Source organism: Vanellus vanellus (assembly GCF_965231255.1).
Source record: "Vanellus vanellus genome assembly, chromosome: 9".
NCBI lineage: Eukaryota > Metazoa > Chordata > Aves > Charadriiformes > Charadriidae > Vanellus > Vanellus vanellus.
In genome coordinates, this window is record NC_138914.1 from 12108241 (window position 1) to 12124202 (window position 15962).

General features: G+C 45.1%; 1 protein-coding gene across 1 annotated transcript in view; it reads left to right on the top strand.

The window, feature by feature from the left end:
* Positions 1–300: 300 nt before the first annotated feature.
* Positions 301–15962, top strand: part of GRIP2 (glutamate receptor interacting protein 2) — a gene marked incomplete at its 5' end in the record, with an annotated part of 353896 nt that continues 338234 nt past the window's right edge. The window contains one exon of the mRNA XM_082487750.1: positions 301–355. Within this exon, the coding sequence (XP_082343876.1) occupies positions 301–355 (55 nt within the window). The remainder of the gene's footprint in view (positions 356–15962) is intronic.

Sequence of the window (15962 nt, forward strand, 5' to 3'; positions counted from 1 at the left end):
TATATGAGATATATATAGGCACGTATATAATTTTTCTCTGCACCCCCCCCGCCCCCGGTTTGGGCTGACTCTCGCCACCGGCGGCGGCAGGGCAGGCGGGCGCCCCACGGGGCTATGCGCAGGCGGGGGCGGGCAGCGCCGCTCCCCCGCCCGGCCCCGCCGCCACCGCATGCACAGCCCGGCAATAAAGCGCCGGGGAGCCCGGCCGCGCTTGGCAGCGCCGCTCCCGCCGGCCCCCTCGGGCCCTTAGAGCCGGTGCCGCTGCCCCGGCGGGCGGCAGGCAGTGCTGCCCTCGCCGCGATGCCGGGCTGGAGGAAGAGCCTCGCCCTGTGCCTGCAGCGGATGCAAGAGGACGGTGAGCGCGGCCGGGGGGGAGAGATGCTCGGGTTTAGCCTCCGCCTCGCCTTCTTTTGTGTGGGTGCGGAGGAGGTGGTGGTGGTGGTGGGGTGGGGTGTGTGTGTGTGTGTGTCATTGGGAGGGGGGCAATCCTCTGCTGGCCTGGAGCTCCGCGAATAAAGGGGCTGGAGGGGGGGATGCTCTTCGTGTTGGTAAACTTTGCTGCAGCAAATCTGTCCTTCTATCGCCGGGGTTCCTCGGTCTCCGCTTTTTTTTTTTTTTTTTTTTTTTTTCTCCTTCTTTAAGTGGTGGAGGCAAGCCCGAGTGAGAGGTGGTTGCACGGTCCCCTCTGGATATTTAGAGGGGCTTGCAGCATCTGAGCTCTAACTTTCTAAAGATACTGGTGCTGCCTTTTTCAACGGTAATTCTTCCTAGTGCCCAGCTCTAAGGGTTTGCGAATTGCACAGGGGATGTGTCGCGGTAATCTGCTTCCTGTTGTTCTGCTTACTGTTGCTCGCAGTGACTGTGAATTATTTTGTTTACATGTTCAAGAGTGTGGTGTTAAATAAATGCTGGACCTGCAGCTCATAAAAGTCGGGAGAAGACATCCACAAGGTGGCACAGTGTAGGGGAGGTTTAAACCTTGCACTCCGGCTCCTGGGTTTATAGATGAATGGGGTGAGAGTGATGGGGAAAGTTTACGTCTCAGAAATGAAGCGCGGGTCTCGGGTGCTCTCGTAAGACTCAGGTGGAGGACCTGATCTAGGATGGGCAGAAGCAAGCAGGAATGTGTGTCTTATTATTGTCACCTGCTTTGATGTGAGTGGTTGAGGGCAGGTTTTTCTCTTACATCCCTTCCCCATCTGCCTATCTAGATCGTGCACTGGTAAGCAGACTTACCAAATACCTGAGGCGGCACTGTTGCATCGTTTGGTGTGAGTAATGCAAAAATCGTGGAATTCTGTGGTTTTGTGGGTTAATAAGCATGGAGAGAACCTGTGCTGTTAGATGCCCTGTAAGGTGTCAGGACAGAGTTGTTAAGCTGCTGAGTCTTTCTGATGCTGCTTCCTTGCTCCCACTGCTTTGGGACAACACTACTGATTTCTGGTGTTTGACCCCTTTGGGACCACGGCTTCTGCTCAGAGATTCCAAGATAGAGCTGTTAAAAATCTTAACCTGTAGAGGAGTAAATCAATCCCGTTTGACATGCTGAGACCTGTCGGTGTGAATTCAGCCCTGTTATGGTGCAGTGTTCTGTAACGCTGCCCTGCTGCAGCTGACAGGGATGCTCTTGCACCGTTGGACCAGGGACAGCTTTAGGGGCCTTATAAAATATTTACAGCAGCAAACTCTTGATGTACAGCTGTACTGGGTTAGCATGTTTACCAGGTTACTTTCTCTGTGACTTCATATGTATGCACTGGCTCTTGTCTCTGGGGTCTATGTAATACCTTTCCTCCTCATCTACACTCCCAGCACTGCAGCAAGTCTGTGACTGGTGTGCATCCATTCAAGTATGTTGGGCATTTTCCCTAGTGACACTACATTTATTTTCATGTGTGGTTCAAGAGTATTTGGCCTTTGGAAGTTACCATTTAGTTAATTGCAGAATGGTTTATCTGGAGGAATAAATCTTGCAGGCTCAAGCTGATATGCTGTGTAGAGGAGGAGGTATATGACTGCCAAAGAATGTGCTGAGTTTGTAGGCAACTTCTTTCCCCAAGGCAACCAGTTTGATGGTCATATTACAGTATGTAACTGTAGTGGTAGCAGAGAAGGTAATGTTAGTAATGTTTTTGTAGCACTGCAGTGTTAACAGGTATGGTATGGGGTTTAACTGAATGCTAGAGAAGGTTTCGCATCACATTGTGTATAATACTGCTAGGAAACCTCTGCAGGTTTCAGTTCAGATTTCAGTTTTGCTAACCAACCTCCAATAAGTCTATAAATAAATGCTGACTTCTGTTTTTCCTTATTCAAAACAAGTTATGCCTGCCTTGTTGGCATCTCCATGGCTATGCAGATGTGGTAGTTTTGTTTTGGATATCTAAGCTGGGGAGCTTCTCCCCCAGACGTGCGCTCTGGTCCATCAGCGTGTTAACTTCTTGAGGACTGCAGTACTCAAGTTTCAAGAGGAAATGTCCTGGCATTCAGCAGGAGTACACTTGTGATTAGAAGAGTGGTATATTTTGGTTACTGAATATTAATGTGATGAGCATCTCTTGCAATTTGCAGCCATTCAGTGCTGGGTTGGAAGCTTCATTAATCACAGTCAGTATTCAAAAGGTCAGCCATGGTAAGTCACATACAGGAATACAAGATCTACATGAACTGTGCTGAAGTATGATTGCCATATCCAAACATCATCCACAATGATTTTCCTTATGCATGTTTTACCTTAAAATTTCTATCCCTTGGGGGATGGGGGTGACTTCTGACCAGTGTGGAGAAATGCTCCATTCTGTAATGTAGTGTTGTTCCCCAACACAGGAGGTTTATACATGGGATGTGCCACTCCTTATTCTGTTTCATGCACAAAAACAATAAATGATGTTAATGACTTGGAAATTCTTGGTAGAAAATGTGTTACCTCCAGCCTGTATTGATAACAGCCCTGTTACTCCCAAGTCAGGGGGTTGATTTGCATCTCGCTGTGTAACTGCAGGGTTGTCTTGGACCTGGGAGCAGACATTAGAGCATACAGCCTGGCAGTTCTGTCCATTGCTGTGTGTACAGAGCTGTGCAGCAAGATCTGATGCTGATTTACATCTCTGATAGCTGGTCGTCTCTCAGGGCAGTAGAGAGAACGAGTTGGCCATGCCAGAACCTTTCCCATCCTGATTTTCCGCCTCTCATGCTGCTGTCCTTTGGGGGAGGACTGCAGGATTTGGACTGTATCTTTGTTGCTTTCAGAAGCAAAAGAAGCAAAGGCTAATTTCTACTTTGGGAGCATGAATTTATGTGGGCAGGTGGGAAAGTCTCTGAGGATTTTGGCATATCTGAGTGGATGTGGAAACCGGATGCCTAGAAAGGATAAACTGTATCTGCAAACAGAGCAGTAGGGATGCTTTTATCTTAACTGATGAAAGTAAGTGTTATCTAGATGCATATGACTTGTATAACATGGGTCGCAGTAGTGATCAGACACTCTTTGCTAAACCTGGGACATTTTTCTGCTTCTGCTGGGAGGGAATACAGGGTCTGAGTGTAAATTTAGGTTGTTGATGTAATTCCCCTTCCTCCCCCATATGGTTTTCCTTCAGTAAAACCAGAAAATTTGACTCTCACCTTAAAACTCCAATATGATGCCTTAAAAAAAGCCAAAAAAAAACCCCAAGCCCAAACCTTAAGAAAGACTGATGTAATGGGATTATAGAATGTGAAACAAGTTACCCACCCCTTGTGTGAATCATGGGGCAATGGGAAAGGATGGGAAGGGCAAAAAGGGGCAACTCGGATCTGCTCCAAAAAGTCACAATATTGCAGGATTGCGTTGCTGCTGTTTGCTTCCTTCCCTTGTATACAGCTCCATGCTGGTTACCTTGGAAACAGCTGTAGGAGCATATAGGGGCATTTTGCTGCTGTGCAGCCATGGGCAGAGGTGTCCCGTGGTGTGTAAGGAAAGGGAAATCCTTTGTGGTGCAGGTTGATTTGCAGGATGAGGGCAACAAAGTAAAAACCTGTTGCAAGATCTCCCTTTCTCACCTGCTTTATCTTGCTGCAGGTGCAATTTGGCAAGAGTGGGACCCTGGGAAAAATTTGGGGGTGGTGGTTTTGGCATAGCTATTTAAATTTTTATAATGGGAAGGTGAAAATTTCACAGCAATCTGTCTCGAGGGGGGTTATAACAGCTGGGCTATAAACATCAGCTTTTTATTCTGTCCTCAGAACATTGTGCTGGGATGTTTTGCTCCATAGCTGTGTAACTATGATTATGACCGGAAATGGGTTTCTTCTTTACTTAATCATACACATCAAGGAGAAACATCCCAATAAGATGGAAGTTTGCTGGTTTTGCATGATTAGCAGAAAATTAGAAAAATCTTTCATCGAGTTCCATGTTTTGTGATACGCACATGTGATGTGTAGAATAACTAAAATAGAGTAACTGTAAAAAAAAAAAGTGAATTCTGTTGTTCACTTACCCATAAACATTTTGATTTTGCAAACTGTGCGGTGTGCATAACTTAAAATCTGTTGAACTATTCTGCTGCTTAAAATTAAGTGTTTGCTCTTGTGCTTGCCGCATCAGAAATAAGTCAGTCATTCAGAAAGGAGGTTTTTGTATTTATCAAGTCACCTTGGAACCATCCTTCAGTGTCAGGTTGAGCCTGTTCAGTTTTAATACGTTGCCTTACAGAGCCCTTTTGTCCAAACCTACAATAACATGATCTATTGTACTGGCATTTGCTTTCGGTAAAGAAATTCAACTGGATAGCTGTCGCTTAAATAGTGTGCAATTGAACTGCTCTGTGGTTACGTCTGTCTGCTGAATGCAGTGTATTAATATATTCCTGCATGTGATATTCTTACTTTACTGTGCATCCAAGCTTTGTCAGAGATGAGGACTTGCACATGCAGTGCTCAGGAATTTATGGGCTGCTGTTTGTTGGTAATGCTCATTATACAGGCCACTGCTTTTAAACAAAATGTAAAAATAGAGGTTCTGACCCTCCAGTGAAGTGTGGTGGGGAATTAGGATTGCTTGAAGGCTGCGGTGGTAATGCTTAAGGGATAATGTTCATTCGTCAAACTGATGGGGCAGGCAGAGCAAATCCTGCTAGACTTTGATGGGGCCCTTTTCGTTCATTAATATGTTGATGTGGATTTGGCACCCATCAAGTGAGGGAGTAATAGCTGCACCCGAGCGCTGTGTTTGCCTGCTCCCCTCCTCGCTGGCTGTCACATTGTCATGCTGCACTGAGTTTGAGCTGCTGCTTTTGATCCTGTACTTCTCAATCAGAGCTAAATTTTACGATTGCTGAAGTCCTGCACAACTTAGGGATGAAGCCACAAGGGTTTTACAGAATGACCCTAAACCCGTGTTGGAATTTGATTGAAGACAGAGATTGATCATTGTTTTGCTTTTTGAAGTGGTCTGCCAGATTTTTACAACCTGAATGTGCTCCTGTGTTCACAGAATTTGACCGTGTGAAACTATACAGACATTGTGCAGTTCTGCTCTCTCTTGCTTAAGCTGTTACACTCTGTAGGGCTTCCTGCAAAGGAGTTTATTTATTAGCAATATTGAGTGATGATGCTCAGTGCTAAGTAAATGCATCAGCTGCAGTGGTTTGGCATGCTCTGCCTTTAAAAGTGCCAAGGCTGGGAAGTGTGGGGGGAATATTTAAAGAATCTGAAGACCTTGATGGAAACCACAAATTGTGGGAGCCAGGAGAATTTCAGAGTGAGAAGAATTGCCAGATCTGTCTGGATTCAGGCCATGCCTCTTGTTCTCCAGACCTGTTGGTGTTGCCATGGGCTCATGCCAAGCATAGTGGAAAAGTGCATGGGCAATTCCCAGGAAGTGGACATGATACTTGAAACTGCTCCAGTCCTGAGCTGTGATTGCAGCTATTGATCCAGAGGTCCTCTGATGCTGTGGGTTGCACTGAGATGAAGATTGCTCAGGTTAAACCAAGGTGCGTGGGAAGTCTAAGAGGCAGATGATTTGCTCTGCCTTTTGTTTACTGTTTGGATCTTCTAATTAGACACATGTGCAGGGGAGCTGCTTAGTTATACCCACAGCCAGACCCTCGCTGGGTGGATAGACAAAGGAGTCCTCTCCACCAGGGATGTACTCCTTGCCAGATCATCTCTTTCTGTGGTTAAAACTGTGTAGAACCTCCTATGGGTGTCCTGTGTTCAAGTAAAAATTACTTTTTTTTTTTTAATTACTTGACTTCCATTATAATAGAATAAAATAACTTATTTTGAACAGAAGTGAGTTTACAGGGGTGTAACTACAGTAGAATAACTATCAGGGTATAGGTCTGAAATTATTCCTTTGTAGATGAGCACCAAGACAGTGAATTGGTCATTTTTGGAGCTCTGCATCATGTAAATGGAGCAATCTCTTTTAAAAGCCAGTCCTAGATCTTGAAGCTCAGAGCAATGATCTACACCTGAAAGACTTGCGTAATGTCTAGAACAAGTCAAAAACTTGTTGTGTTTTTTCTGCAATGGTTTCTTTTCCCAGAGTAGCCACATATCTCCTGCTCCAGTGAATGCTGGTGATGACCCCTTGTCTATGGGTGCTGCTTTTGCACGCTTGTCTTAGCCCAAATGCAGTTACAGTGTTTTAATGTCTATTTGTGTTTCTGAAACTAGTATAGCTACTGTGGATTGACACTGGTGTAACTGGAATTGGAGCATGGGCAGTGTTTGATCTGGAAAATAAATCCCATGCTGATGATCTCTGGAAATGGTAGTTTCTCTTCTGCAGTGCTTGGCCTGAGTGAACCACACACTGGGATAAAACATCTCCTCTTGGAAGGGTCTACATTATGTCCGGTTATACCTGATCTTCCCATGGACTCCTTCCATTGAAAGGAAAAGTAATGAAGCTTTCCGCTTAAAATTAAAGTAAGATTGTTGGTGGTTTTCTTTTTTTTTTTTTTTTTTTTTTTTTTTTAGCCCTTCTGTTTTTTCAAGAGAATGAATTATCTTTTTTTTCTTCCATTTTTCCTTCCTCTCTTTGTCTTTGGAAGATGAAGGAATTCAAATAAGATAACTAAAACAAATAAATTCTACAATTATGGTGATTTCCCTGTTACTGACTTCCCCCTCATTAATGTTAGATGAACTTGGCATCTAGTAATTACTGCCTTTCGGTTTTGAGCCAGAACTGTTTTCTGGCTCCAGCAAAATTTGCTGATTCCACTGATAGCATTGGGAGAGCTGTTATCCACTGGGAAAATAGTTCAATCAAACATATTTTCCCCTGACAGCTTCAGGTATTTTGCATCAACACCACTCTGCATTTAAGGCGAAGGGGTGTGCTGTTTGAGATGGAGGAAATGCTGTGCATTAAGATGTGGTTAGATCCATATCTTTTCTGTGTATTTAAGTAGAGGTGGCAGTGACCCTGCCATCTAAACTGCTGCGTCTTGATGAGTAGAAACCTCTTGCTGAGGCTGCAAAATAAATTCAATTCTACACTCTTCAAGTTGTCTAGAAGTAACACACTTTTTTGCTTAACAACTTTATTTCCACTGTGAACAAGGCATTACAGAGTGTTCATTTTAGCAGTTCTATTAACCTCGGCTTCTGCTTTGTTGCCAGAGTCAGAGGCTATTCTGAGTCTTTATTTGGATTATAGGTATTGTACAAGAAAAGGTGGCATGTGATGCTGTTAGTCATCTTGGTGACGCTTCATTCATCTGTGCAGAGAAATAAAGGTTCTGGCTCACATTTGAGTATTGCCTTGTACAACCCAAGAGGGTAGCTGCTACTAGAGGCAAAGATTACATCAAGCCTGAGATCTCACTTGAGTCCTGTGGGATGGAGCTGAGATTGGCCTCTGGATTTTTTTCTCCTGTCTTCCATTAAAAAAAAATAATAATTTTCCTCCCTGTTCTCAGGGCAAGGTTTAGGTGATCCTACAGTGCTTGAGCACAGAGGGACCCTGTCTTACCTTTGGTCCCAGTTTGACAAAATCAGTCACTGTAGAAGCAATGTGTAGACTCGTGGAGTGATGGGGGGGGGATCTTCATTTGCCCTTGCAGCAGAGGCCTTGAAGCTTTAGCAACAATAAGATGCAAAGAAACAAGGAGAAAAATAAGAGAATAAGACAAACTGTCAGGCAATGTGACAGTTTTACTGAAATTAGTGATGCTAAGTTGCTCTTTTCTTGCTTGGTACCAATGTGCTTTCCTGATGCGGGTTCAGTCTTTTCTATGTGTGTTCCAGGAAATGATGATGTCCCCAGGAGTGGGGCCTCCCTCATTAAAACCATCTTGCCCAGATCCATTGCTTTTGACTACGAGGAATCTGGGAAAATTCCCTGGGGCTGTCACAGTAGGATAAACTTAGCAAAGAGCTGGAAGGGTGAGTTAGTAAATACTTAGAGCAGCTTGTCTTGGGGCTATGTGTTAATCCTGAACAGAGGGCACTATTGGGAATGAATGTTTTATTTCTAAATTAAATGTTCTTTTGCTTACTTTCATCTTGGAATAGGAGGCAGTCAATCTCCTTATTGTATGTGCAGTCATGTCCATAAAAAGAAACCAAAACCAAACCACCTCGTGAACCTCTCTTTTGTGATGGGAGGGCTGGTAGATCTGTGTGAGGCAGGGAGCAGCGCTGTGGTGCTGCCTCTTAGTCTTCCTCCCCCTTGGGAGCATCTTCTCTTTTACCTCTTACATCCCTGGTTTTCCCCTTCAAGCTGGGGATATACATGGTCCCTTTGGCTGGCAGTCTTTGGTGACTTAGGAAAAACCTCTTGTGGCTAGCATGGTGTGAGGTCTTGTTCCTGCAGGATGCATCCCTCCAGGGCCCAGGAGAAAGAGTAACTCTTGTGTGCTTGGTGAAGGACATGGCTGCTCAGAGCTGGTATGTGGTTGACCTGCACACCTCATACGTAGGAGCTGGACATAATCGTAGCTCCTCTCCTCTTCCATACCTTGGTATCCAGAGATGATGTGGTCTTGTGGATACTGTCAGTGCTTTTATTTGCCTCCTTATTCCTGTCAGTAGCTGAGGCCCTTTAAACTGCCAATTTTTTTTTAATGTTAAATAAGGAAGTCTTTCTAGACCAATAAGAGAGAATGGGGAGTGGAGGAACAAACATTAAAGCTCACGCTCAGGAAAAGTGGGCGAATGACCAGAGGCAGAGCTGTTAGCAGCACTGGAGGAGATGAAAGATGAGAGTCACTTTAAATCTGCAGTGCAGAAATCAATACAAGTTGTTGGAGAGTGAATGAGGATGAAAGAGAAATAACTTGGTGTTCCTGCCTTTTTTTTTTTTTTAATAAAATTTGCAAACAGCTTTTGGCTAACTGGCTTAAATTGATCTTTAGCGCAGAAGCGACAAGTTGTGGAGGCCCTTCTTGGTGGGTTGGAAGGTAGCTGAAGATGGCACGTTTGGGCTCTGTCCTCACATGGGGCTGGAGGATGGTGTGTTGCCTATAGGTTGTTTCAAGCAAAAGTAAAGTTCAGGCATGCCACAAATCTCATAGCATGTGTTTAGATGAGATGTCGTGGTTTCAGTTGGGATTCAGTTACTTTTTTTTTTTTTTTAAACTAGCAGCTGGTATAGTGCTATGTTTTTGGATTTGAGATGAGAAATACTTTTGATAGTGCACTGGTGTTTTTAGTTGTTGCTAGGAAGGCCTTTTCTGTTCTTCATATTGCCCTGCCAGCAAGTAGGCTGGGGTGCACAAGAAGTTGGGGGGGGGGGCAGGAATACAGCTGGGCCAGCTGACCTCAACTGACCAAAGGGCTATTACATACCATGTGATGTCACGCTCAGTATATAAAGCTGGGGGAAGAAGGAAGTGGAGATGTTTGGAGTGATGGTGTCTATCTTCCCAAGTAACTGTTAGGTGTGATGGAGCCCTGCTTTCCTGGAGATGGCTGAACACCTGCCTGCTGATGGGAAGCAGTGAATTAATTTCTTGTTTTGCTTTGCCTGCATGCACTGCTTTTGCTCTACCTATTAAACTGTCTTTATCTCAACTCAGGTTTGGTGTGTTTTTGTTTTTCCTCATTTCTCCTTTTCTGATTCTCTCCTCCATCAAAACTGGGGTGAGTGAGCAAGTGGCTGCATGTCCTAGCTGCTGGCTGGGGTTAAGCCATGACTGATGTTGATGCTGGGAGCATGCTGCAGTTTACTGGTCATATTTTGCTACTGCAGCATGTTTCTGTGGGCTTTGTGTCCTTCTTTACGTCCCATCCAAACACCTTGTGCAGTAGCACCTCGTTGCATTAAATAGCTGCTGTGTTTCCTAACAGGTCAGGTTGTCGTGCAGAGGTAACTACAGCAATTCCAGTGTGGCTGGCACTTATTAATCAGTCAGTTAGATTGGGGATTCAGCCACAGGCCTTTTGGTCCTGTGCCTAGCTCTGTTCCTGACTGAGTGTAGGGCTTTGAATGAAATAAAAATATCGTTTAGTTTCACAGAGTGGTGGGGAACTTTCTTTGTCAGTTGAAGCTAATAGGACCGAGGAGTTCTGTGCCACTCGGAAAACCAGTCTGCAAACCTCTGCATGCCTCAGTCTTCACACCTGCAGAACATGGGTAATGACTACACTTTAAAAGGTTTTGATGCTCGGATCAAAACAGACATGAAAGTGCAGTTATCAAGCACTTTCATGGTTCTCCTTCTCTGCTTAACATCTTCCTACTCGAAATTATGCCAACTGTGCCAAATATTTGGAAAGATGACCAAAATGTGGTAGAAAATGTTTTTTGGGCACAGGGTTGCAAATTTATTGCAGCATGCAGCTGGGCAGAACAAAAAGTTCTGTTTAAGTGGGTAAAAATTTCCTTCTATAGTAATGATCTGTGTTGTGAGTTTACCAGCTATCTAATCTAGTTTCTATCCGTTACATCAAGTGATAATCCTCTAGCAAATTAGGTGCTGTTAGCAGCACTTCTGTCAGCCTGGGTCTGGCTGCATATCTAGGCAACTTGCCTTTGAGGAATTTCAAAATTCACCCTAGTCAATCATGCTGCTTCCTCAGCCTCTAGAGACTGCATTTCAAATGTAACACAAAGCTGGGCTGTCTGTCTTGCTTGTTTAATTGTATTTATTCTGCTTTTCCTCCCCCCCACCTGCCAAGGGTGTTTGGCCGTGTATAGGGATGGCTCCTGGGTTGTTTTTTTTGAAATAGCCATTGTAATTGGCTTTTTGGCATATCCTGTCCTACTTTAATATAATTTCTTCACTGTCACTGTGCTTACACAGAGGCTTGTTAGTAAGTGGGCTGGGGATCAGAAAGCAAAAAAAAAAAAAAATAATTTGCAAACTAGACTGTGATGCTCCATTTCTCTAGGGCTTGCTATAAGGTGAGGCTTGTTGGCTGTAATGTATTGTCGCCTGGGAATGGGCTGTGCAGCAGCCGTATGCCTCCAGCCCGTGGAGCCAGGCGTGCTCTGTGATGAACCCTGTGCTGCTCTGGCAGCTGGTGCTACCTCTGCACTTTGGGGCTGCCCCTTGCCAAGGGTCACATACTGCCCGGCAGTAATTCAGTGACAGGCAATGCTGCAATGAATGCCATCCAGTTTCTGCCTCTGAATAATTAAGAGGGAGCGTGGCTTTAGGCCAGGGGGGTGCTGTCCTCTGCCACCCATCTGCTTCCCTGACTGTTGCTCAAAGCAGCTGCTCCTCTCCAGGGGCTTGCCAGCAGGGCACAGGGGCACTGATTCCTGACCACCCTTCATTGCCTTGCCACTGGCTTAGCCAGTGAGTTTAAAGCCCTCAGGGTGCCATTTTTGTGCTGCTTTTCTCTCTCACAAAATCATGCCGTGATGTTTAATTGCAAGCTGCAACATTGGTGCTTGGTTTCACTGCGGTGGTGGAGAGCATGGAGGTGGCAGCAAGGATCAGGAGCTGGAGGAGTGTGGAGCGAGGGTGCTTGTTTCCCTGTTATCTCCCTCCACAGCTGTGAGTTTCTTATAGAAATCCAGCTCTTGTGCAGCTGGCTATATGCTGGTGGTGCTGTTCAGCAGTGTGCAGGAAGGGGAGTGTTGAATTACACTGCAGGGAGATCCCTTGCACTCAGGTCTTGGCATGATGGGCATCCTGTTGAAGCCCCTGCGTAGAAGTGGGGGATCTTTTCAGCGGAGTGTAAGGGAAAACCACTGACAAAGCAGTGCTTGCATTACAGGGGCAGGTGGTGCTGGCTGTTTCTGCAGTGTTCCAAAACAGTTGAGGAATTTCCTCTGCATATGAACATGTGCAGTTTTTTTTTTTATGTGAATCTAACTCTAGGGTGAACTGGCTCTAGAGGATTTTTGTGGCCCCTGAGTAGATACAGTATCATTATTAGCTGTGCCCCTGTGTAGTAGGGTAGTCCAGCACTTGACCTGTTGAACCTCAACACCAAGTAATGGAAAGCCAGGAAATTGCCATAGAGCTGTGATGGTGTCCGGGTTTGCAAACTCATCTCTGGACACCGTGTCCCACTGCAAACCCTACTTCTTCCCTATCCGCAGCTTTCCTTGTTCAGAGCTTCCTGCTGGAGCCCAGCAGATTCCCTGTGACAAACCACCACTCTGAGCCGATGTGACGGCATGCAAGTCCTGTTTCCCATCTACCTGTCACGTCCTCAGCCTGCCACTAACCAGCAGGGTTGGTTAGCCACTGGCGAGCTATTAAACCCTTAAACAGTTTTGACACAGTGAGTTAGGCTCACAAATCGGAGGTGAAATAGGCCCTATCATACAACACCAATACTTTGATCTGTGCTGTCAGAGGAGAGTGGTGCTGATGGTGTTTTGGGGAATGCTATGTGAGTAAAGCATCAGAACTCTTTGAAGGGATATTTTTTGGAGCTATTGCCCTCTATTTTTCATGCACAGGAAATTGAAGTAGAGTGGAGAATAACAATTTGCATATGGGTAGGGGGACTAGGAAAATGCATTTATGCAGCCAGGTAAGCAAGAGAATGGAGGTGATTTGTTGGACTGTGCTGTGGCTGGACAGGTTTATTAGACAGTACAGCTCTCTTCTAGTGTACAGTATTCCCATTTCATTGCAAGAGGAGACAGACACAGATCTGCCCAACATCCACAAAAGCCGCTTTGTGGAAAGGTGTCCTCTTCCCAGGAGGTGGGTGGTTTCCACCAAGAGAACAAGTCCATCTTCATGGCTGACTCTGACCCAGCATTGGAAGGGACCTCTGAGGTCTACTTTCCCTGTAAGTGAGACATTAAAACACCAATCATCCAGGATAATACTATTTCAGGAGCTCATTGATTTTTACCAGAGGGAAGTGAGTTAAAATGATGAGTTACTGACCTATTTGAAAATCAACAATCTCCTCAGTGTTGTTAGGAGCTGGTAATAGATCATCCTGGACAGGAGCTGGTGAAAGGGGATTAAGGGATCTCCTTGTGCCTGCCATTGCTCTACATTGTGTGTGACTGCTTTGCACTCGCATTTTTGTTTATGGGTGAAGAAACGGCACACATCCTGTATAAAAAGTTAACAGTTTCTTGTGAGTGTAATTGAAATTGTAAGAGTCTAATCCTTGCTAGTCCAGCTATAACTCTTACAGAAAAAGAAAGAATAATAATGCAGTTAGAACTGTTATACATGCATGTTGCTCACCACAGGGGATTATGATGTTCATATTGATGGTTTCTCCTTCCCTGGTTAGGATCTGCTTGGGGTCACTATAGTTGCTAAGACACTCTCCCACCTTTGCTTATCAGCCTGCAGCTCCAGGTTATGTTACAGTTTATGTATGCTGGGTGCTATTTGTTCTCTTCAGTATCCCTATGAGAAGTTTAGTCTGGCTCCAGGTGTGCATTTCTTTAACTGATCATGGGTAAGCTGTTTATAGCTGTGGGTTCTCCAGTGTCAAGTCTGTGCCCCATCACTTGCCATCCTCTGCTGTTTTTCCCCTCTGCCATATTCTATATACGTGTGTCTCAAATGCACTGTTTCTCTGCACTGTGTCATTGTGTCGGTCATAAATATCTCATTCTTCATGGAATAACTGCTTGTTATGAATGCCTTTATATGCTTGTACCATACAGAGATGTACATCAAAGCCATAGATACCTGGTCAATTAGAGAAATTGCTGCCACAGCTGAATTAAATAAAACAAAGATGTGGGCAGGTGAAGAAAAGCTCAGACAGGTCAAGCCTGCTGGGCCTTAGTGCCGAGGCTTTGCAAACTCAATACAGAGCTTATGGCCAGTTACTGCCCATGGCAATGCCATATTACAGGGGTGCATGATTACACTGCTGAGAAGATGCACTGAGGAGCCATCAGCAATCATGGAATCACGGAGTTTTCAGAGTTGGAAGGGACCTCCAACTCCAAGGCTCCATCCTCCTTCAACCCACCCTTTAGATACTTGTATGCCATAATAAGGTCTCCCCTCAGCCTTCTCTTCTCCAGGCTAAAGAGTCCCAGCTCTCTCGGCCTTTCCTCATAAGGGAGATGCTCCAATCCCTTAATCATCTTAGTTGCCCTTCGCTGGACTTGCTCCAGCAGTTCCCTGTCCCTCTTGAACTGGGGAGCCCAAAACTGGACACAGTATTCCAGTTGTGGCCTCACCAGTGCAGAGTAGAGGGGGAGAATGACCTCCTTCGACCTACTGGCCCCACTCTTCCCTATGCAGCCCAGGATTCCATTGGCCTTTTTGGCAACAAGGGCACATTGCTGGCTCATGGATAATTTACTGTCTACCACGACCCCCAGATCCTTCTCCTCAGAGCTACTTCCCAGCAGGTCCGCCCCTAACCTATACTGGTGCTTTACATTCTTCCTCCCCAGGTGCAGGACCTTGCACAATAATGAAAGGGAGGCTGACACTGCTTTGTGCTGGGAGACAAAATTAGGGGCATGTGCCCTGTATTTAGGAGTGGCTGTGGTCTTTCTGTTGACCTGCTGGTTGTGGGTGTTGTGCCCTTGCTGAGGAGATGTGGCAGTGATGGACAGTGGGGTCAGAGCTGGTGTAAAGCACCTCTTCCATTGGAGAGCTCCTTGTGTGGGGATGTCTGCTGATTTATCTTGCAGGCAAATTCCCTGCGGTTTTTCCTCCTTGGCAAACTTGTATCTGCCCTCTTTGCTCCTCCCTGCCTGAGCTGAGGAGCTGCATAATTCTGTTGGGCTTTAGGTAGCCACAGGAGGTGTGTGGAAATGAGTGACTGGAGGTCTGCCCTCCTTATTAATTTGTAAAAATACTCTGGGATCCTTCTTTATAAGAGGTGATGAACAAACGTAAAATTTTGATGTTTAAATTTGAATAATACTGTAATGACTCTTTTGCTGCTTGTAATGTAGATTAACATTGAGACCATGCTTATTTTCTCTATTTATATTAAAATTCCAGTCCCTGCCTCTTGATCACTTCTTTCCTATCTCTGGTACCTGCACAGGACTTCCACTTTATTGTCCTGAGGTCTGCTACTGAAGTATCTTTTATAGGTTTTATGCCAAGTTGTGACTTTGGGAGTTCAGTCAGTGTTGTGTGCAGATATGATCAATAAAGCTCCTAGTTATGTACTTTGCTATTAAGTCTTAGTTCATTGATTTAAGGAGTTACCAGGAACTAGGGAAATAACATGGTTAATTAAGTTAATTGGATTGTAAGGTCTACAGGGATTGTGCCTTTCTGTCTGCTCTCTGAAGCACCTCAGACACCTCTGATCACTATAAAATAATGACTTTTCCTTTCCACACACTGGCAGTTTAAACTGTTTAGTTGCTTTAAAACTATTTGCCTTTCAAGGCAACTAACTTCTACATGACCCGTAGAGTTACGGCTTTGTAGCCCTTGGCTTTAGAGGTCCAGGTGGAGATGGAGAAGGGGTTCCTTAATAGGGCTCAGCTAAATTATCACTAGGAATCTGGATCCTTGTATTTGCCAAGATGTCTTGCTAGAGTGGTTACCTGTGCTCCTAGCAAAAAGCCTGTGGGGTAACTTCTAGTGTGTTGGTGTTTT